Source organism: Pezoporus occidentalis, unplaced genomic scaffold (assembly GCF_034315485.1).
Source record: "Pezoporus occidentalis ecotype Australia unplaced genomic scaffold, CSIRO_AGI_Poc_V1 ctg37, whole genome shotgun sequence".
In the NCBI taxonomy this organism is placed as follows: domain Eukaryota; kingdom Metazoa; phylum Chordata; class Aves; order Psittaciformes; family Psittacidae; genus Pezoporus; species Pezoporus occidentalis.
The window spans coordinates 3,455,632-3,477,596 of record NW_026915691.1 but is presented as its reverse complement, the minus strand read 5'-3'; the positions used below and the strand labels follow the sequence as shown (position 1 = coordinate 3,477,596).

The 21,965-nt window shown below is 39.9% G+C and overlaps 1 protein-coding gene across 4 annotated transcripts; it reads right to left on the bottom strand.

Annotated features, from left to right (window-relative positions):
* Nucleotides 1–452: 452 nt before the first annotated feature.
* SMPD4 (sphingomyelin phosphodiesterase 4) lies at nt 453–17,782 on the bottom strand. 4 transcript variants are annotated; one of them, XM_062631374.1, is made up of 19 exons: nt 17,693–17,782; nt 17,365–17,451; nt 16,740–16,882; nt 16,518–16,593; nt 15,489–15,597; nt 14,876–14,928; nt 14,136–14,287; nt 12,728–12,860; nt 12,025–12,096; nt 8,620–8,709; nt 6,057–6,202; nt 5,559–5,649; nt 4,575–4,675; nt 4,154–4,317; nt 3,224–3,429; nt 2,452–2,685; nt 1,623–1,754; nt 1,335–1,463; nt 453–921 (listed from the first exon to the last, which is right to left on the bottom strand). In XM_062631374.1, exons 1-19 carry the CDS (start codon nt 17,729–17,731, stop codon nt 595–597), a joined length of 2,484 nt encoding a protein of 827 aa, XP_062487358.1. In that variant the 5' UTR covers nt 17,732–17,782; the 3' UTR covers nt 453–594. The 4 variants fall into 4 exon arrangements, 3 of the variants coding, with proteins under 3 accessions (XP_062487358.1, XP_062487360.1, XP_062487359.1); XM_062631376.1 differs by lacking the exon at nt 2,452–2,685; XM_062631375.1 differs by lacking the exon at nt 8,620–8,709.
* Between the last annotated feature and the right edge of the window lie 4,183 nt (nt 17,783–21,965).

The following is a 21,965-nucleotide window of genomic DNA, read 5'->3' as shown; positions in this document are numbered from 1 at the left end:
GAAGGGGATTCCCTTACTCTAGATCTTTGGGAAGATAAGAATATGGCATTCCTCTTTTCCCTGTGCTTCCAATAATTATAGCTGAAGCATATGAATTTTGTGACTCATAGTGTGATTGATTGAATTTTTGCAGATCAGGTTTGTTAAAATGTAGCTCAGGCTAGTGCTCAGAATATTGGTGCATTTTATTTCTAGCAAGATGCCTCCAGCTTTTTACCTGCTGTTGCTACCTGGGTAGTGGTTTAGAAGAAACTGTATTTCTAGATTAAACTTTAGACCCTCAGCTATTCTGTGTAAACTGACCAGAGTGCTCCTGATTAAAGTTCCCTTCAGTATAAAGTCTCATTCTTCCCCCTCTCAAGAAACCCCAGTGATTCACTAGATTCTACAGAATGCTTTTATAAAAAAATAAAATTTACTTTGATTATCCCTACTCCACAAGACAACATAACTTGTTTATAAAACTCAATTAACTTTAATATTGAAAAATAGTTTAGGAAGATCTGATACAGTAATTCAAACAGTCATTTTGAATGAATCCCAGGTTTATCCTTAAAACATTTATTTTTACAAGTGTAAGCTGAAACAAAGAAATTAGTGTTCATGTGGCTTCCATCTTTCAGAGAAAAAAGTCATTATTGTGGCATAAAGAAAATATCCGATCAGGATAATGAATGTGCAGCTCACTGGCCCAATGTTAAACCAGGATGCAGTGAAGTAGACCATCAGTAAAAAAATGAGAGTCCGGTAGCTAGCCAGAAACCTCAGACTGATTCTTGGTCCCCAGTTCTGGCTTGTTCTGTCCTTCACCATGGGACTACACCTGATTTTCTGTATGAGATGGGGCTTGGTAAGATGGTAACGACAAAGTCTGCCAACAAAGTCTTCCCTGGAGCAAAGTACATCCATCTGATCAGCAAACTGAGGTAAGAAAAGTTTAAACATCAGTATTCTATTATAACTATTGCCATAAGATAAGTGTAACTTACTTTGCACTTTTTTTCGGGGGGGGGGGGGGAATAATCAAAATGTAGTTGAAAACAGTAGAACTGCTTTAGTGCAGGCTTGCCTTGTATCTATTAAGCCTAGTGGAAGAAAAGGATTTACTCTTCCTGTTTCAGAAACATTAATTCTGAATGATACGCCACTGTTCAAACATCAAGCATAAAGACTACATTTAAGCTGTCATATTACAGGTAGAGAAGCAGGCCTGATACTACAGGGGACTACTCATACAGACCACAGTAAAGGAACAAGGACAAATTTTCAGTGTCATGTATGTGCAAGAACAAATTTGCAGTGGAAAACACAAGAGGAGACAGTGCTGTACTTACCCTTGCATTAAGCACAGAGGATAACCGAAATAGGAGGCGGACAAGAGTGGCATTTTCATAGCTTCGAATGGGCTGAAGCTCGGTATCGCCTTGATACTGCACCTCAAATCTACGTAAGCCATTTATGATCTGGAAATAAGAAAATAAACCCCTTATCTTGTAGGTCCCCTCTGAAACACCTCTGTGCAGGCATCTCTCTTAGCCCCAGGATGTAGAAGGACAACTTGCTGGTTTGGTTTTTTTTTGCAAGAACAATCTAGGGTAGTAATATGGACTCTCTTTTCTCACCTGGTACCTGCCAAGGGGCGTAAGAATAAGGCCATCCTCACTTTCAATGCAGTCTGGAAGCTGGTTTTTCCCATTCTTGTCTTGAGCCATCTCACAGTTCTTCATCATCTGGGTCAGTTGGGCTCCACTCAGCTACTCAGGAATAACACAGATACCAAGAACTGCTTAATAGCAGTTCTAATAACTATTCTATGATTCTATGAATAGCACCTCAGCTAGACATTAAAAGAGAATAAAAGTCTCCATATTTCTTGTCTGTGCTCTTCAAATCCAGGAGAGGTGTTCTTTTTTACAAGTACCTTACTCCTTGAGAGCTGTCAAATGGCTGTCTTCTCCTAGGTCAATTCTGTATAAGGGAGTGTAGGTGACAGAAATTAATCCATTCTTTTATGTTTAACCAAGTACACTGACTACTTCTAGTTAATAGCTGCAGTTATTTACTTGTATTTTTATAGCTCTACATTTAGAAGGTACTGGACCGTTTTTAAAATTTAAGCTATGACTTGCCTGTTTGTAAACGTGAGAACAGGCACAAGTAAAGAGACAGGTTTGGTCTAAACTATAAAGTCCAATAGGAGTATTCACTTGAAACAAAGTAGGCTTGGTATTCAGAAATTCAGAGCATCTAGTTTCCTCTGTATTGAAAGGGGTTTTGAAGTGGTAAGGGTAAAGTCAAGCCCAGAAGATGTTTACAACCAAATGTGCTAGCGGGGTCTCTGGATGGCTTTGTGACTCCCCAAAGTACAAGAGAGACCCAAGTATATTTGAGGGATCCTGGCTCTTGTACACACTGCTACATAGGGAGAGTTCATAGAAAGATGTTACGTACCTTAAAGATTTGGCACAAGTATTCCAGTGCCTTCTCTAAATATTCATCTGTTTTTTTGATGCTGTCTTGCCCAATTTCATCAAGGTCATTGCCTGTGTAGGAACCATTCATCTCAGATGGTGTAAATCTAAACCACGAAAAGAAGGACTGGCTAGCCACTGTCTCTGCAGAATGGTCTGATATGGATTTTGCTGTCTGCTGTGCCTGACAAATTAACTGAGCCAGTTTTAACACCTAAAACAAACAAACAAACTTGTGTGGGACAAAGATAAAGGAACACTAAACATCAATACATGGATAAAACTGCACTTTGATACCTGGCAGTGAGAGCAAACCCACTCTCTCACCTAATACGGACTTCTGTTAAGACTGTTAGCTGCATTTCTATTAGGACAAAGGTAGTTATTGTGTGCTGCTTAGGTTTTTCAGCTGGCTTTTATTTCCTCCTGCTATTTTTATCTGATAGATACTAATGAATCAAGTGAATCAGAAGTTCACAGTAAGCATGTCTGAGAGGAAATACTCATAATATCTATATATAACATAATACTCATAACAGCAAGCTGTTACATTAACTTCTGTTTAGCACAGCAAGGAGGTTTTTACAGCTGTGCTGGATTGAGACCCCTCAGGTTCCAGAAGTTATCATCAGCAAAGTTAATTATACAGTAGGGCAGGGTGTGAGTTTTTCCACTCTTCACTTACAGTATGTATGCTAAGCACTGAGAAAAATCCTGTCAAAATAGAACGACAGGTGAAAGTTGTTGCTTACCAAATTCCTGACTTCTGTGCCAAACATCTGTTTATACTGGCAGTCCTGTCCTTCTAGGCTGTAAACATGATTCTTCACCTTGAATGATGCATCTGCAGTAGCTGGAGGCCATGATGAGAAGAAGGCTCCACCAAATGTGGAAGTCATAAACAATCTGTGTTGACGATGGGGAATAACAAGTTCTGGCTGCAGGAATAACTGTTCCCCTAGATTTTGAGAAAAGGAGTGGAGATGGTTATATAATACTCCCTGTTGTGCCTGGGAAAAGTCTAGCTACAAAGAATCTTAAGGCTGCTGGACAATTTGCTTTTAGATAAAGAAGCAGTTCTAGGAGGAAAGAGGCCTTAATTACCTTTTTTTTCATTTAATTGTCTCTGCCTACAGCAGAAAAAGCCAGAGTGCATTTAAATGCAGACCATACAGGCATTTTCAGCTTTTAAATTTGGTTTTGGGCGTTTTTTGTTTTTTCTTTTTTTCAAAGGCACTGGAGTGTCATAACACTTCAGACACTGATACTTCTTGTATCTTACCTCTCCCAAATTTACTGTATTTTAATTATCCTGAAGAGCATATTTGAATAGCTGACTAGTTATTTTGCTAAGTATAAATACCTTTAGAGATATAAGAACTTTTAATCCTGAGATAAATAATCAGTGAGGCAAGTGTAAAAAAGCCTGACTTTATTGTAGACACCCAATATTGAGTTCTTTAAAAAAGAATCATGGAATGAAATCTAAATGATGGTGATTAGAAAAGAACTGTAAACTTATTAAACCAATACTAAACAAACATTAGTGAAGACACAGACTTTTGAGTGGCAAAATAGCATGCAAAATGGGAGTATTCATCTCAGTGCTTCTGAGGTAAGCTGTAGCCATTGTGAAGAAAGATTGAGACAGGAAAGCATAAGACGTCAAAATATCCATTTACCTTTCAGGATCATTTCAGCTAGATTTGGCTGAGCAAAGACCTTAGCTACTCGGAACACCATGAAGGCATTTTTTGGACTGACCAAGTCTGTTCGAAGAGCTCTGTTCAGAAATCCTGCAAACAGCTTAGTATACATGAGTAAGTTTTCTTGAATGAAGGTAGCCCTGTCAAAGTAAGTACAGGATTTGTGAGTACAGCTATTTAAATAACTGTTGTTTTGTCTTCTGCCAAAAGAGTCATTAAGTAAATGTTTTATCCTGTCTCCAGAAAGATGGTGCATTTGCACCAGGACGAAAGATTAGTCTCAAACCAAAAGCTTGTGCTGTAAGAAATCATCTCTAATCTTGTACAAGCAACTAATTCAGACTGAAATCCTCCTCGAGGTTTGGTTCAGGTTACTCACAGCTGCTTTTTTCCTTACCATTTCTCTGACACGCTGTGAGGCAAGTGTTCTGTGCTTTGCGGTGGCTTTTCCGGAGCATACCTCCACGGCTGCAAGTAACTTAACCACATCTCAAGAACCTAAGCAAAATCACACATAAAACCACGTAAGTACCGATACTTTTCTGAAACACAGAAAGGGGTGAATGTTATCTTAATGACAACTAAAAGATTTTAGGAACAAAGCTCTCTCATAATCTGAGTGTCTCTGAAAAAACTGAAAAACTAAGTACATGTTCATTAGGACCAACGTGAATTTTCTATAATACACAAATAACACAGCACTCATGCAGCAGCTATAAAAGAAAACTTAGTTGGTGGCTGCATTTAAGGTGCATTTAACAGCTCTGATAGAGTTCACTGAATCCTTTTTGAACTAATTAAACAAGATGCTACATGAGTATCATATCAGCTCTGGTCTTCTGTGCAGGCATGCCCACGACCCTAAGGATACACGGGAGTAGTCAAGGATACATTTGCCATGGCCTCTGCAGTCATTTCTTCTGACATTGTGCCTTGCATGTGTACCTCAAACACTGTGATAAAGCTAACTGTAAATCTAGTACGTAAGTTACATTCTGCATTTTTAAACTTCAACATTAATTACCAAGAGCTGTGGTCTGATACAGTTCTTTTACTGCTTGTAGGAGGTAATATTTGCAGTATCTATCACAAATTGTATTTTACGGCTTTTGTTTATGACCTACTGTATTAGATACTAAGAAACTAGAACCTGTAAGAATGTAACATCTTCTTTTCAATGCCAACAACCTGTAGTAATTATCACCAAGATCTATTTAACTATGTCTCACTTGCACTCTTAACATTAAATGTATGTGTTATATAAATGATTTAACTGCTCTAACTCCCCAGATGTTTGGACACCAAGAAATAGCTGCTAAACAGTAATAACTAATTACTAGTTCTGTTGCATACAGACTTGGAAAGAGAAGCAGGTACGTACTGCTCTGAAAGAGGCATCCAGAGGCCAGTGGCCAAAACAGTGTTGCAGAAAGATATAAAGTTTCTGTCGAACAAACCGAGGAATTACAACCCTGCAAACAGATTTAAAGACAGATGTGTAAACATCAGCAAATTTTAAAAAGGTAAAAAACTCAACACACTACCACAAATACAAATACAGAAAGCACTGACCCAAACTTGTTCTTTCTTAACTGAAGCTACTTCTGCCCATTGAATTTCAACTCAAATACATATATCTAAAATTCTCCACTAACCTTCTCCAGAATCCTCCAGTAGCATTTTCTCTGACTTGTGCCAAGATACTAGTGTAACAGCAAGACATGTCCCCTTAGCCCCCCTTTCCAGTGGGTGTGAGAAACAATACATTAGCTCTTACATACTTTTATTAATGTACTTCTGTATTTAGCCATCAAAACAGCCTAATTCAACCTCTCAGTGAAAGCAGAGTTTTTCAGGGATAGGCTGCTCATGTACCTACCTTTTAAACTCCTCTAGTGGGCTGGCTGTGTGGGAGTGGGCTGAAGGGGAGAGAGGCTCTGGTTTCAGGCTGTTGCTGAAAGCATGCAGATGTTTCACAAGCAGTCTTACCACTAGCACATGCTCTTCAGTGGGCTTAAATGACTCCTAAATTCAAAGCAAAAGACAGGAAGATAATGAGTATCATATGCTAAATGTCCAGGAGATAATTCAGGAAAACTTATATTCTCAGATCAGATACTGAAATGCAAGAATGTTCTCCTCCTTCTAGGTTCTTCATTGTAGTTTGGTGCCACCTGATTTTAGACAGACTTGCTCCCCAGGATGAGCTGCATCAATCTTCTGCCATCAGTTCACTAAGAAACAGTGGGATATTTTTGATAATGTGATTGTAAAAGAAAGCATCCACAGTACTCTAATGCACTGAATTTCAGTCTAGCATTAAAGAACAGAATAACTTGTAGATTTCAACTTACCCTTTTCTGAAAAAAAGAGTATCAGCCTTTCCTTATGGTTATAAGTTCATTGCTGTGGACAGCACAACACATCCTTTGTTTATGCACTTGTCTGGCTGTATTGAGTTCTCTTCCTATGCTGGTACTTATCTGCCTTATAAGAATAATCTTAGAAAGAGTTATGGTAAGAATAAGAACTGATTCAAGTCCTGCATGATCCTGTTGCTCCTAGCATCCTTATGGGTAGAAGTAGCCTGGGTGGGAGTAGCTCAAGGAGCGATGGTGAGACACAGCAAGTGTATGATATAGCAGGGAGATGAAAAAGATAAAAACAAGCTAGTTCTGGTGCCCAGCACCAGAGCTGGTCTGCTGAAGAATCTGGGGTCAAAGTACTAACTCCTTTGCTACTGTAATCTGCTTTAAGAGCAATCCACTACTGAAGGCAAAGTTTAAGACATTACTTGTATTCTACATTTCACAGCTCTCAGGTTTATCAGAATTTGAGAAAAATGTACATGAAACAAATATAACAGAAGATGCTGGGAAAGTGTATTAGACAATAGCTGCAAGATGTTTTCAGGATGCCAAATGCAGCCATACTGGAGTAAGATGCCCAATATGACTCTAGGGGACTGGCAGACATTTTTATACAAAAAGCTTCCACTTCTTAAACCCATTCAATGGTGTTTCCACTGCTGGGGTGGGGGTGTGTGTGTGTTGTGTGTCCTTTCTCTGCAATACCTGAGGCAAAACAGATGTGTTTTTACAACCTCATTAAGATTTTTAATACACTGTAAAGTTCACTCCAGGAAAAGATTCAAGGCCTAATAACAGATATAATCATGTAGTACAGCTTTCTAAGAGAGAAGATTAGCCTGTAATGAGTGTCTTGTGTCCTTGACAGCTCCTGGCAAGTCAGCATGTTTTCTACAGCCCTGAGGAGGGGTTTAGGTGAGAACTCTGAGAAGTTGCTTGGTTCTAGAAGTTTAGGTTGGGATCTCCAAAAGCAACTAAAGAGGTTGAGTACTCTGCTATAGGCCTTGAAAAGGTGTAATTAAAAATTGTAGGCTCCCCCAAAGGTATCTTTTGAACTTACAAGACTTAACAGTACCACTGTTTCAATACATTGCTTCAGGTTTTCCCCTTAGCAATTCTTATCATTTCTTCTTAGCCTGGATCAGCACCATTATGAACATTACTGGTTTAAAAACACAAGTGTTTTTGTTGTAAAACCTTAGCTTACAGGATGGATGTGTACTGTTCTTAACACAGTAATTAGATAAACTTAATAGTAAAAAACTATTTAAGATTTAAACACTAGTAGTTCCTGTTTTCTTTTCTAAGCAGTACCTTGAGCTATCACACCACTTAAGGGATTAAACAGCAGGAAAATTCTATGTAGTACTAAAGAGCTTTCAAGTATAACAACAGCTTTATAGTATATATGCTCAGCCCTCCCCTTTCCCAAAATGAAGACCCAGTGAATAAAGGGCTGAAGTAGGGAAAGAGGAATCAGCAATCTGTTCCAACAGGAATGTTTTTGCATGCACATTTCCTGAACAATCTGCAAATGTACCACTCGTGTGCTTTTGCAAAACTGTATAGTCAAGTTTACATTGCCACTATAAATTTAGTACTGTCCAATGACATCTCACTGGCTAAAACTCTCTACATGTTACCTACCTTAATTTTAGGTGACAGCCATGCAAATTCGGATCTTCTCTTCCATGCTTTCTGCTTAAATGACTAGTGTATGAGGGCCAGAAATCTGCCATTGGGTGAAGCCAATTTTGATGTCAAAAAATATCAGCATAGCTAATAAGCCTTTTTCTACAATGCATTATAAGAGGGCATCTCTAAAAATGAGAGTTCATAATTAGTTCTCATAATATGCTAGATTTTAACTATTTTCTCCATAGCCTTTGCTAATACCTCTCAGTATCTATCTGCACTGAAAACTTAGTAAATCTCAGTGCAGCGTTCTCAGTCAAGATGTAAAACCACACCTTGGCAGAAAGAGCTGCTGTACAGCTAGCACCAATACACTTCGCAGATTATATGATGGAACAAGATTCTTATAAAGGAAACAAAATGAAAAGATGGTAATACTTGGTATGCGTGGAGGGCCTGGTAGCTGGATTGGGCAGGACTACCGTGGTGTTTACTGGAGATACTGAGTCGGTAGTGGAGAACCTCCAGCTGAGACAACAGAAACAAAAAGGAAGGGGGGAAGGGAAGAAAGGAGAGAAGAGAGCAAGAGAAAAAAAAAAGAGTGAGAATGAGCCCAAGGAAGAAGGGTGGGGGAAAAATGAACATCACAAATACAGTCAGGGACAACAAACCACAGTAAGAACTGCAGCCACAGTATCCTTCTTCCTGGTGTTCGGTACATTGATTCCACAATATTTCATGCCTTTTATCAATTTGGAAATACAACTGGGAGCAGGTGTATAGGTATACCTGTAAGTGGTTGTGGCTCTTTGCTAGCCTCACAGTGAGTACTGGTAGGGGATATATGGAGCTTTTGCCAAATAAACTCCCCATTTCAGAAGTTAACTGAACTGCAGCAACATGGGTTTACACAGTTACAGTATTTTATTAATGGAGTAAAAGTGTTCAGTGTTCCGCAAGCTTTTTTAATGCTGTTTTCAAAACTTTGTCATTTCTTCCTGTGCTGCTGGAGAACCATGGTTTGTATATTGGGAAGAAACTCAAACTGATACTTTCTTCTTCCCAAGGGACAGGAAGAAAGAAGTTTGCTTCTTTTAAAATCATTTTGACCCTGTCCAGTATATTTCCACTTCAGAGAAATCCTCTGTCTTCTCTTTCCACTTAAAGGCCATTTAGGAAGGCTACAGGTCTTATGAATGTCCTCAAAAGAGGAAATTACTTTTACTACCTCTTCTTGGATGAATAAGGTAAAGAGTATTATTTGACAAAGCAATGGTGAAGAGGATACTGTTGCAACAGTGACACACATGTATGAAATTAATGAAAAAACATAAAACAAAAAATGTACACTACACAGACCCCAATGACTGTTTTCAGGCATCTAAACTAACTCTCCAGATCACACCTCTGCTGTCTTTGAATAGCCCCTACCCAATGTCCTCTAGTGCCAGTTTGGTATCTTTTAGTTTTACTCTTTTGGAGTGGTTTCTGCAAGCTCTCCAATAACTCAGCCTTGTCTGCTTCATAATCATCTTCCCTGCCACAGGAATCAGCAAGAGCCTGTAGTCTATTTGGCGTTCCACAAGCAGTGCTGGGGTCTGTGGCACCTGGCATTGGAAGGTCAGGAAGCATTACATGAGATTTTATCAAAAATGTCTTTTTAAGGGTTGTCATTACAGCAGGAGGGAATAGGAAAAGAGATGCTGCACACTTAGGCTCTGGATCATTTGAGAAAGAAGAAGAAAATAGACAATGTAAAAGAATGGGAAAACAGTTTAATTAATGGGGAAAACAGTGAAACAGCATAGCAAATAGTATCACCTCAGGTTTACATCAGATCCAGAAAGAATTCAAAGCAGTAAAGTAGAAAAGAAATAGACCTTCTCAAAAGAAATTATTCATTCCCATTCCAGCTCCTTCTACTTGTAAAGAGAAGTCTATGATGATATTGCCAAGGTTTACGGAAAATCTGTCATTCCCTGAGGCACTTCACAGGAAAGTTACATATCTGGGATCTGGCTTGGCCCACCAAAGCAAAGAGTCTGGCTGCTAGACAAAGAAAGTGCAAGTTCTGTGGAACCTCATCTCACCTTCCAAAACAGGTATGTGGCCACTTCAAGCCACTGATGGTCAAACAGACTTGAGGGATGAATGATTACTCCTCTTTCCAAACGCACAGAATGCTAAATGGGATCAAGTGAACCTGCTTAATTATTAATAACTTAAACCCTTATGTTAAAACAAAATTTGTAATTCTGCATATTCTAATTTCTCATCTGAGGAGCTATAAAGCAGACCATTCTCCTTCAGCCCACATTAATACTAGTCGACAGCTTAGTTTAAACATCACAGGTCCTGTCCCCAGATGATCTCTAACTCAGATCTCAGTCCTGCAGGAGGGATCCATTTATGTGAATCCATTTAAGGATGTCATGGGGAATTCCAGTCCCTTATTCAGATGTTCTAACCCCCAAAGAGTAAGAACTTCCTTTTTCACATGTTTATGATTACTTCCCATCAAAGACAAAACTAAAATACCATTAGGCAGTTAATGGCCTCAAGCTGTGGCTCAACACACCTTGTGGATCCTGAAGTGATGATTTCAGAGAACTTTCAGCTTTACCTAGTCCCTATTCGACCATAACTTTGATAGTCATTGTCTATAACTGCTGCTCCCTAGTGTTAGAAGAAAGCATCTGAAATACAGAGGGTGAACAGAGGAGAGAAGTTTAAAGCAATCATCATTCTGGCCTAAGCACAGTGCTTGACGCACAGAGACTGGACAGACAGACAGACCAAAGATACTTCAAGCAAAGCCTTTCCATCACAGGTGCATCACAGCCATGCTGCTGGGAGTCCCAAGTGGAGACTTTGCAACATTAGTGACTTTGCATTTTGACCTCAAATTTAAGAACAAAAGACAAAACCCATCATGCTTCAGCTCTCCAATGTTTTTTCCTAGCAAAATATAAGTTTGTTATTTTATAGCCTGTGGAGTAAAGGATTAGAATTTCTCAATTGATCAATTCCCATACTGCTCTTTCAAACAGGAGTAAATCCTGAGTAGCTTTCATATTTCTCCCTCCCCCCCCCCCCGCCATGAAAGTCCCACTGTGACCCAGAGGGAATTCAGAGGATCAACATTTTCTCCTTCGAATTCCCTTTATAATGCCTTTGATCTTGGCCTCCCCAACACTTACTTAATTTTTACATGCAGTAGTTTGTTACTGAACAGGCCACCACAAACTGCTTGTGTATTATCTGTGCAAGAGCTTTTTAAGATATGTAGCTACAGAACTACTTATGACACCATCATGGTGAAAAGCATATTTTGGAATAGGAAACAACAAAATTGGCTTATTCACTTAAGGACAGTTTTATAAGATTTCCTTTTTTATTTTGGATTTATGCTAAAAAATGGTTATGAATCTTAGAAATTACTAATTGGTATTTCAGTAACAGTAGTTATCGCTGCTGGAAATAAATTTTAGCTATTTTTAGCAGCCATGTTGCCCCATTGAGATTTAATACTATTGTGTTATAGTGGCATCTTCCCCATCATTAACAGTTTGACTCTTGGCATTCAGATTGTTGTGACCTTCCTACAAACTCATCTTTCACAAAAAACAAAACACAACTTCTGCAATGAAGGCAAACCTGGATGACACACTCACAACATTCTTCGTAACTGGATTAGCAATTTTGACACACTTGTGTAGATATTCTGGTAAATTATTTCTTTTCTTTGCACCAATACACCAAAACAATTATCCACACAATACGAGATTTACCCCAAGATACAAGGTCAACCATCAGATGACACTCATAAGTGCAAACTATTACCTTGACATGAGGGGATTGCATTTTCTGATACATTTCCAGTGAATAATGATGAAGCCACATTTCAACAAAGATCTGCAAAACAAATATTTTCTCAGCTAAGGATAGAGAAATAATCCAAGGCTTGTCAGTCACAAGCTAAGCATAGGGGAAGACCACAGTATATAATTTGAAGACTAAGTTGTACTTTGTAAATAGATAACCACCTATTCAGAGATGTTTCAGGTTATCATGTCAATGCAAATGACTGAGTTGGCACACTGTTAGCACCTGCTAAGCATCAATAATTCAGTTCAGCAACATGGTAGGAACTTGTTTGAGAACCACTGTCAAGATTCTCCTTTCCTTTCCCTTGATGGTGAATGGAACCAACTTGTCTCTGCTCAACCTTTGTTTAGAGCATAGAATTGATGTAAGATTTAAAAACAAAAAAAATCATGTTTAGAAACTTTCCTGGAAAAAGAATACTCAAATCTTTAGGATCAGCTGTCAGATACACAGTCTTAATTTAAAAAAAAAGTGCCTTTCTAAATTACAGGTTAACAGTTTCACAGTTGTTCTTTGTTTCATTAACAGAAAACAACAACTGCACTGCTCAATTCCAAAAACTAAAGCAGAATGGCATAACTATCTTTGATTTAAATGAAGAGGTTCCTCAGTTTGCAGCAAGAAATGTGGGGTGTTTTCTTCCTTAAATCCAACTTACCTGCAGCAGTGTTTCTGATCTCCAGATCTCCTGAGAGGCTGGGTCAGCATTCAGAGAGGGCTGATGAGCAATGTGCCGTTTCAGCAGGCTGGTGTGGTGCATGCCATAGGAAGTGAAAGGCACTGCTGGAGACCTTTACAGACAGGTGAATGGAAATACTGAAGTCGGTAAGCCTCAGTACTGGGAAATACATCATTGCTTTTAATCACTGGATTATAAACTGGAAAGCAGTCTTTAAGAAGTAAAACTATACAGCTGATTGCACAATCTGAACTTCTGCCTTGTGTTACAATTACTAGTCACTTTAAAGAAATACCACATCCCTATTCATACTGCACTGAACCAGCTTTACACAGACCTAATGTTACAGGTTTTCCATTCTCCTGTTCAGTTTGATTTCTTTCACTTTGTCTTCCATATTCATAATTCACCTGATTTGTGTTTTCCTGGGTACAAGCTAAGGCTTAACAGACCGTGGAAACTGCTATTTAAAATGCAGTTACAGAAAATATAATGGCTATTTTTACATTTGTATAAAATTGCTAATATTGATGACATTTTATGAATTCGAGTAGCAAAACTGATTTTGAAAATGTAGATTTTCACACACTCAGCCATTACAAAGCACAAAAGACTGCTTGTACTGGAGAATTTTCACTTCGACTTTGTGAGTTTGGTTTTATGCCATATTCACATAGACACATAAAACTTTAGTAGTCAAGAATCTTTCATCTTCTTCCTTCCAGTTGTGGCTAAATAGCTTGATCCATTACCATGCAAAAAGTCACTTGAAATGCAGTCACTCATTATGCGATTTGATTACTAATACATGTCTTGGCTTTATATATCAGGAAGTTACGAACTAAGAGACCTATGAGCCCTATGAGTCTGCAGCAAACCATGGGGACATGGTCCCAACACATCAGTTTCAAAGAACTGTAAAGCAGTTACCTAAGAGCATTCAACAATCAAGGACGGCAACCTCAGAACTGAAACAAAATGACCAACTGCCAAGTTTTGTGGCTTTATAGCAACATTAATGAAAAATGTAAGTTTCCTTGTAACAGTGTTGTCACCAATACCATCTTTACCACATACCATACGTATTTGAAGATAGTAAAAATTACTGTCAAGTACAATCAGATCTGTCCTACTCCAGTTGCAGTGCACAAAACACAACTGGAGGGGATGAACTGATTAATTTTTGTTGCTTGTGCATGCCTTTTCTGCTCCAATAATAGCTACTTTTCAGACTTCCAAGTGAAACCTTTATGGTAAAATTAAGTGAACATAAATATATTTAATGTTTGTAATTACATAAGTACATACAGATCATAAAGAGTGGAGGTGTTTCCTGGATTCTGTAAGCACTGTTTCCACAGTTTGCCTCTGGCACTGTAGTCATTACCTGGGAGCTGGGGAAGGGATGGCTCCCCCAGGATTTAGAAGAGGTGGAGGAAGGACACTTCCTTCTGTGGGTAGGAAACACTTCAGGTATGTGTCCACCAGTATGAAATAAGCACTGTTGGAAGGGCTCACATGATGAGTGACCGATGTGCTCTGAAACAGACACACAGGATACACCTGGAGTTATATACTGTTACCTAAAGTCACTGCTCGGGCATGTCTGCTATGCAGCCAGATCCATTTAGTATAAATAAGCAGAAGCCCTCTGGCCTTATATAGAAGGCTATAAAGAGTGAACTGACAAAAAAGATACCTTGAAGCAAAGGTAAAGTAACTTTAAGAGAACTGTTGCTGTAGTAGTGAATGTAACCAAGTAAGAGAAAAGCAGTGTCATACAGCACAGGTAACAACAGGAAAAGGAACCAACCAACCAGACACCATAGTACAGCGCTGTGATTACAACTGCATAAACTGTCTTACTGGATAGAGATGTAAGAAACCCATCTGGCATCCACTGCCTACTCCATGTTGGTGTATTGTTGGAGAGTCTGCTTACTGGTATATCTAAGGTGGGTATTTTGTTTATTATTCAGTCTCCATTGCCAACTGAACCAAAGCAATAACAAATTGTAATAGTACAGACAAAACCACTGTAAATTTACCTTGACTGCATCTTAGCAGGCTCTTAAAGCATTGTGAAGAAAGACTAACGTTAAAGGAAAAATTGTGAAAGGTACTTACCTTCTGTGTAATCAAACTAATTGCAAAGTAAAACATATAATATTCAAATGGATCTGGAAGAACAGTCAAGGATCAGATAATAAAAAACAGGTACAGCTAGGGGTGATGACTAGACATTAAGTTTTTATTTTGTCAATGCTAGCTTAACAGCAAATTCAGCTTTGCTTTCCAACTGACTCAAACATTTAGGTTTTCTCTGTGGCAAGGTGTGTTTGCATTACTCTTAGCACATTTGACCGTCTCAGACTGAAACCAGTGCAGCTGCAACTAAAGTGCTTGCAACAACTGCGCCAGCTGCCAAGTTAACATGCTCTTTTTCTATCATATTAAGTAAACTATGAGTAGTTATGAAAACAAGAACTGTGAAATACAGGCCCTCCTGAAAGCACTGGGAATTTTGTTGTTGACTTGAATAGAGCCAGAAATTCCCCCCAAGGTTTTATAAGAAGACAACAAAATTATTTTTCATTGGAATCTAAACATTTCTAATCAGCCCAAACTCTTTAGCATGACTGTGATTTACCATGGACACAAATACACAACAGAAACGCTCGTAATATCTAAGGTTTAGATACTTAAAAGGAATTAAAATATCCAACTGTTAAAAGGATACTAAGAGCCAAATTCAAACCTAAACCACCAGATGAAGGAAACTGGACTTTGTTGTGGTACAAAGAGCATTCAGGTAGGACTTGCTCTTGTATTGAAGCCTTCACGGGGCCCTGAAAGACAGAGTGATGAATTATTACTGTTGCTACTCAGCATATTTGCTGAGTATGTTTTCAGATAGCAAAGTTATGTTGCATTCCAGCATTCTGGGATGTTTTCTGCATTCAGCTCTATGGGATTTTACTACATCGCAGTTAGTTCCTTGTGCAGATGAATGCTCTTTAGAAAACTGCCAACTTTCTCACAGAAAATAAGTATCAGGTTGGACTGGGAGCAGCAGGAGACTGCTGTTTGCCTGTTGCTGATTGTTTTGTTAGGGTAAATGAGCTGTAGACCAGCAATTACTATATGCTTGAATGATATTTTGTTTTGTTAAAGACTGTAGAGCTATCTGAATTGATAGCTTTACAGGTATCAGTTGTCAAGAGATAGCTAATAGCAACTGAAGAAACATAGTGAAACAAATCTGCAGATAAATACCTTTATTTGAAAGGTCATACTTCATATCTAGGATTCATACAAAGGATATGTATTAGTCTTCAAGTCCATGGGCACAAAGCACAGCCAGGGAATGCACTGCTCTGTGACAAGCCTGGAAAACTATTTTCTGTCCTGTAAGTGAGGCATCCCTGCCCATGGCAGGGGGGTTGGAACTTGATGATCTTAAGGTCCTTTCCAACCCTAACTATTCTATGATTCTATGAAGTACTGGTAACAATGACCAAGCTGGGGAAGGGATAAGAATCCCAATGTAGCTTTCCTGGCCAAGCAGCACAAATATCAGCTGCTGACAACCCCATCTCCTCCAAAGTTCTTCCTCCAGCAACTGTTTAGAGCAATGGGTGTGCTCCAAAACTGGAGCACTGAGAATGTATCTTGGCCTGTATTGAACCATATGTATACAGTATGTACAAAGTTCCAACAACTGCAACAACAACTACATTCTTGTCTTACAGATTTTTCAGTTACTCACTGGAAGATACGAGACTGGGAAATCATATCTGTATTCTTCTATTTGGAGTTTATAAACCAGCTTCATCATTGGTCCACTGCAAACGAGCATCAGAAAGAAAACCCATGGTAAGTACCCTCTCCTGTCTCACTTTTATGAACTTACGTTTGCACAACAGAAAAAGGTCAAACACTGGTTGGTTGTTCACCATACATTTTTAAATCTGTGTTGAAATGAGTTTACCTGGGACCCAGGAAATCCAAAGCCACAGAATACTCTGTAGGATTTGTTCTTCCTTGCAAACAGAGAAGATTCCAGCCTATAATGATGCCATCCAGGCTACCAAAAATGCTCTCCACCAGCCACGGGAAGATACTATGTAGTTCCTTTAGGGAAGAGACACAAATATGTACAACTCCTCACTGGAATAATCTCTACTGCATGTCCTAGAGCACACAAATATGCTGCCTGCCACCTATCCATGAATGTTTCCATATTATCACTGGGCAGTGCTTCCATTCAAAAGAATGTGTTCTAATATAGCGATTACAGGAAATCGATGCTGATTTCTGATCCTACTAAAGTTGCAATGATACTCATCAGCATCTATCCAATTACCTGTCACACTTTAAAAACTAGTCTCATGAACTGAGGCTGAAAGGTGTTAATGAAGTGCAGTCAACTGAAACCATTTTAAGTGCTTACAAAAGGATTTTAGCTCTGTGGGAAGACGCTGGATTCCCACTGTTTCAGCTGGGACCTTCTAAACTCTTAAGAAAAACAGGAACAAAGAAAACAACGATATGAAGAAAACAAATCCCCCTGGAACGGACCGGGCACAGTTTCTGACAGGGCAGGGACTGCTCACCTTGGCGGGGAGCTCCTCAATGACCGTCTTCAGATCGTGGACCCTCTGAGCAAACGGCTTGTTTACACAGTCTGCCTTCAACGTGGCCTGTCACAAATCAGAACGGAAATGGGCAAGGGCAGTATTTATTATGGCCGTGATGCAAACATGCCCCGATCACACCGCTCCTCCCGTACAACGTTTCTGCTGACGGGGCTGAAGTCAGGCTGACCGCGCAACCTCACGGGCCGGTAGCAAAGCTAACACCGCAAGTCCAACCGGGACGGGACGCCCCGCGCCGCTCCCGCCAGGCCCCCCCGCGCCCTCCCGCCCGGCGCTCCGCACCCACCAGCAGGAAGCTGGGCTGCTGCAGGTGCGGGCCGGCCATGCCGCAGGAAGACACACGGGAGCGGCCGGTAACGCTTCCCGCAGCACCACGGCGAGGACTCCCTCCCGCCGTCCGCGCAGCCCTTCTGCGTCATCATACTCGCCCGGCGCCCAGCGGTGACGCCACTCCCTGCGGCCAGCGCGCCGGGCGGAAGGGAGAGTGCGCTGTTGCTATGGTGATGAGCACAGAGCCCACGGGATGGCGGCGCTGAGGGAGGAGAGTGCCCGGCCGGCGTGAGCCAAGGCCCGTGTGGGTTTACCCCTTCCCCAGTCATGGTGGGGACTCGGGGGAGCAATGGAGGTTCCTTTGCGATCATCCGTGGAGGGCTGTTAAATGCAAACAGCATCGCAAGACAATAGAGACCGCAGTCAGGCAAGCCCACAGCAGGTCGGGGTATGGTGACGGTGAAGCTGAAGCTATCCATCCTTTGGCCAGTATTTGGAGAGAATTCCAGTCTAGAAAACAGTAGTTAATTTTATAAAATAATTAACACCATTAAACATGGTTACAGAAGATAATCCTGCTCAGACAAGGTTGGTTTGTTTTGGTTTGTGACCACATTTATAGGTTTTGTCAGGAAGGATCAGTGCGTAAATGTAGATTTTCATTATAAATTTTATTGGTTTATGCAAGGAGGTGCAGGAAAACTTGAGTAAAGTGTCTGGTTTAGGTTGTGTAGGAGGTAAAATGTGGCCTCGTACTCCACTGCTGCCATTAAGATTGAAACAAAGCGTAAAACATTCTGTTGGAGAGAACAATGAAAGAATTCCTTTTGTAACATCAGCTCTGATCCTTCAAGGTGACTTTATTTGTCCAGTATAACAGGATTGTTTGCCATTGTAAAATGATTCACTATTTGCATAAATGCTTACAGGATCAGGATTAAAAAATGGTACCTTTTTTCTTAGTATTGACAAGTGCTTCCACCCCAATCCGCTTGTCCAAACTGGAGCTCAAAACTGCATTTTGATCTTGGTGCTGAGTAAGTGGAGGGAAGGCCGCAGCTCCAGTGGCAGTAGAACAATCCAGTTCCTGCCTGCTAAAAGGGCGAATTAAGAGCTTTCCAGACAGCCCCATTTGGAATTCAGCCAGGCAATTAATTTGCTTTTCCTTTTTATATTACATATGTTTTTTTTGGGGGGGGGGTTTGTTGTTTGGGGTTTTTTGGTTTAACAGTTACGCAGTATTTTGAACGTAGCAAGCTGGTAACAGCTGACAGAGGAATTCTTTGACACGTACAAAAATGTGGCTGAATTATTTGAGCTGTGTTTGCTGTGATGTACATATGTACACGTGCCCTGGCTGTGCCCTGAAAGACCATTGCAGATGGAAACTGTGGCTCCTTGAAGGCTCGGTTCCTCCTGCAGGGGGGGATAAACAGCTATGGTAGCTCCAGCAAAAGCTGGACCTGATGGCAAAGCGTTTGCAATGTGTTTGTTTAGCCATGAAAATTATGGGTATGATTGCCAGAAGTTAAGAAAACAGTTGATAAAAAAACCAACAAGAAGTAAATAAGAGGAAACAAAACAATGGGGGTGCTTGCTAGGGAGGCTCAGGAGCACTTAGGCAAGTTAATAAAATGGCTGCATGGGAGAAATGTTATGAAATTATTTTAAGAACTAGGGAAACAGGAGAACTGTGGAATTGACAGTCTATTTGTATTTATGTTCTGGAGCCTACTGAAGTCAATGATAAGGTCCATTATCACTCTCGCACACAGCATTTTCAAATGTATATACTAGGATTATATACGCATTTTTCCCGTTTTGCAGGGGCCCAGAAAAGTTATGTCACCTGCTGATATGCCACCTACCTAGTTTTCCTTTTTCTTTTTACCTAAGCTGTAGCTGGTTTTAAGCCATGGCAACAAGAAGGACTTTCTTGTTTTGTTGGTATGTTTTTCCTGAGAGAAATATTCCTGAGATATTTGGAGGTTAAGCTGTTTTCTGAAAGTATTAATTCCATTTAGTGATCTGCTTTGGTGTGTGCTCGGTGTTTTTGGCATTCATTGTGCAAGAGATTTCTGTTAGGCTGTTATATAGCCGTGTACTTTGGCCATGCTAACACTTCTCCTAGGTTGCTTCAAAGGTAAGCCAGCATTTTGTCACCTCAGTGTAATCACTACAGCATTACAGTTTCAATTAAACTCTGCATAGGTAATTAAGTTTATACAATTGCCATAAAGCTTAATGTCTCAGTAGAGCACAAGCAATTTGTGCATAGTAGAGTGAGCTAGTACAACACTCAGTACTAGAAAATCCACTAGAAAAAGAGACTAAATCCTCTGATGGCAGCTTGCACTGTTACTGATGCTCAGGTTAAACATTTGGGATATGTAAGAAAACAGACTTGTGTGGTTCTGGTTCTTGCAGTGCTGTCTCTGGAATTCATACAGCCTTTCTTTTTCTGAAAACAGTACTAAACCTTTAAATTAAAGCTTATGGGGCCTCCATTGCATTTTATAGACTTCAGTGGGAAGTTTGGGTACAGGAGGAGTTACATCAACGCTTTAATGCTTTACCCATTTCAAAATGAAGCAGTGTTTGTAGCAAAAGGTGCTGTGTTTTATAAATCCAGTGGATATGAGGGGGAGAGACAGGAGCTTTTGGGCACTGGGACTTCTCTTGGAGTCTGTCTTAGATGCAGCAAATGACAGGTCCAATCTGGGAACAAGTTATTGTAACTTTAACCTGATTATGTTAATCAATGAACTATTTGTCTGTTAATCAATGAAGCAGTTTATCTTTTTTCTGAGAGAAAAAGATAAATTAGAAATAGTCTTAATTTAAAGAAACAGCACAGGCTTCTGATAAATTAGACCTTTTTGCTTGTGCAGGATTAATTTAATCTCTTCTTGTTAGGGCAGGTTAAGAGTATCATAACAGTGAAGAACTCTGTCAAATGTTTTCACTGAAGAATTGTTTGGGTGTTGATGTGTCAAGGATGGATGAAATGACTAGAAAACATACAATCTGTTCAGCTGTGATGGGACCAAAACCAGACAACCAGTTAATGTGAATTCAGCTGGAACAGAGCCTGGAGTCATATAGTGCCTTTATTTCTCCATACAGGGGAGAAGAAAAGGGGGATTTTCAGAACTGTGGCAATGTTTCTGGTCATAGAATCATGGAATAGGTCCAACTGAAGCTGTTCAGCTCCTGCAGACATCAACATTATACTGTCTCAAACATGCACAGACCTGCTAAGGCTGTAAGCCAAAGTTTCGCATGGATAAAGATGAGACTTCCTTTGTAGTCTGAGAAAACACTAACACTCATTATATGTAAGGCCTGTGTTCTCAATAAGACTTTAGCAGGCTCTCAAGATAGTTTAACTGTTGCAGGGCAGCGTATCCACGTCTCTTCCTACTTACAGTGTATAGCTATTGGAGCAGTCTGTTACACATTGAATTTATTTAGCCAGGACAAAATATTTAAATATTAAACATCTCTCTCGGGCATTTATTATAAATACATGCCTAGTAGCAGGATCTGTCAAAAAACTATAGGTAGGACTTTCTATGGATTCCTCTTTGGATTATAGGATTTCATCCTCAAATTCAAGACTATTGCACTTGTGCGCTACTGATGCCAGGGCACTCTTGGGCAGAAATTGAAGGCTTCATAGAAACGTTGCTCTAGCTCATCTCTTATGTTGCAGTTCCTTTATTAGATCAGGGAACATTTTCTTTGGCTTTTAATATAAAGTAAAAATTGCAGTAACTCTTGGTTTAAAAAGACCCAGAGCAGGGGACAGTGGTGCATGGAATGGGGACCTGCTGAAATGTGTGATCTCCAGGGGCCGATGGAAAGCAACAGGACAGCTCTGCAGGGAAAAGTGTTCTTTGCAGTCCTGCCTCATGTACAAGAGGGAGAGAAAAAAAAACCCGAACGTGGTTTTTTTTACATATCAGTTAATTTCTGTTGGGGTACCTGCATTCTCCTGATGGTTTCTGCAAATTTGTTACATTTTTGCCAAGCTTTTGCAAACAGACTGCTTAAGATGTTGCATGACAGCATGGTATCAGTAGTTCCAACTCCAGCATGGCTCCCACAGTCCTGAGAGTACCTTAAAAATAGTCTGATTTAATAAGCGATGTATTTTGTGCCTTTTTATTTGTACTTCGAGTTTGGCAACTTTAGCAGTCCCATTTTCTTCTTCATGTGAAGTGCTAGCAATTTGGTTTTAATTATACTAGATTTCTTGCATAATCACATGAATCCAGGAGCTTGAG

What these genes read in the sequence shown, in the direction of transcription:
- SMPD4 (XM_062631374.1), bottom strand. Translation starts at nt 17,731, where the DNA reads ATGGCCGGCCCGCACCTGCAGCAGCCCAGCTTCCTGCTG. An exon ending in GCACAGAAGTCAGGAATTTG is followed by an intron (nt 2,686 to 3,223) that starts GTAAGCAACAAC and finishes TGTTTGTTTTAG; the next exon opens with GTGTTAAAACTGGCTCAGTT. An exon ending in CCTCTGTGCTTAATGCAAGG is followed by an intron (nt 922 to 1,334) that starts GTAAGTACAGCA and finishes TTCTTACCTCAG; the next exon opens with TTTGCTGATCAGATGGATGT.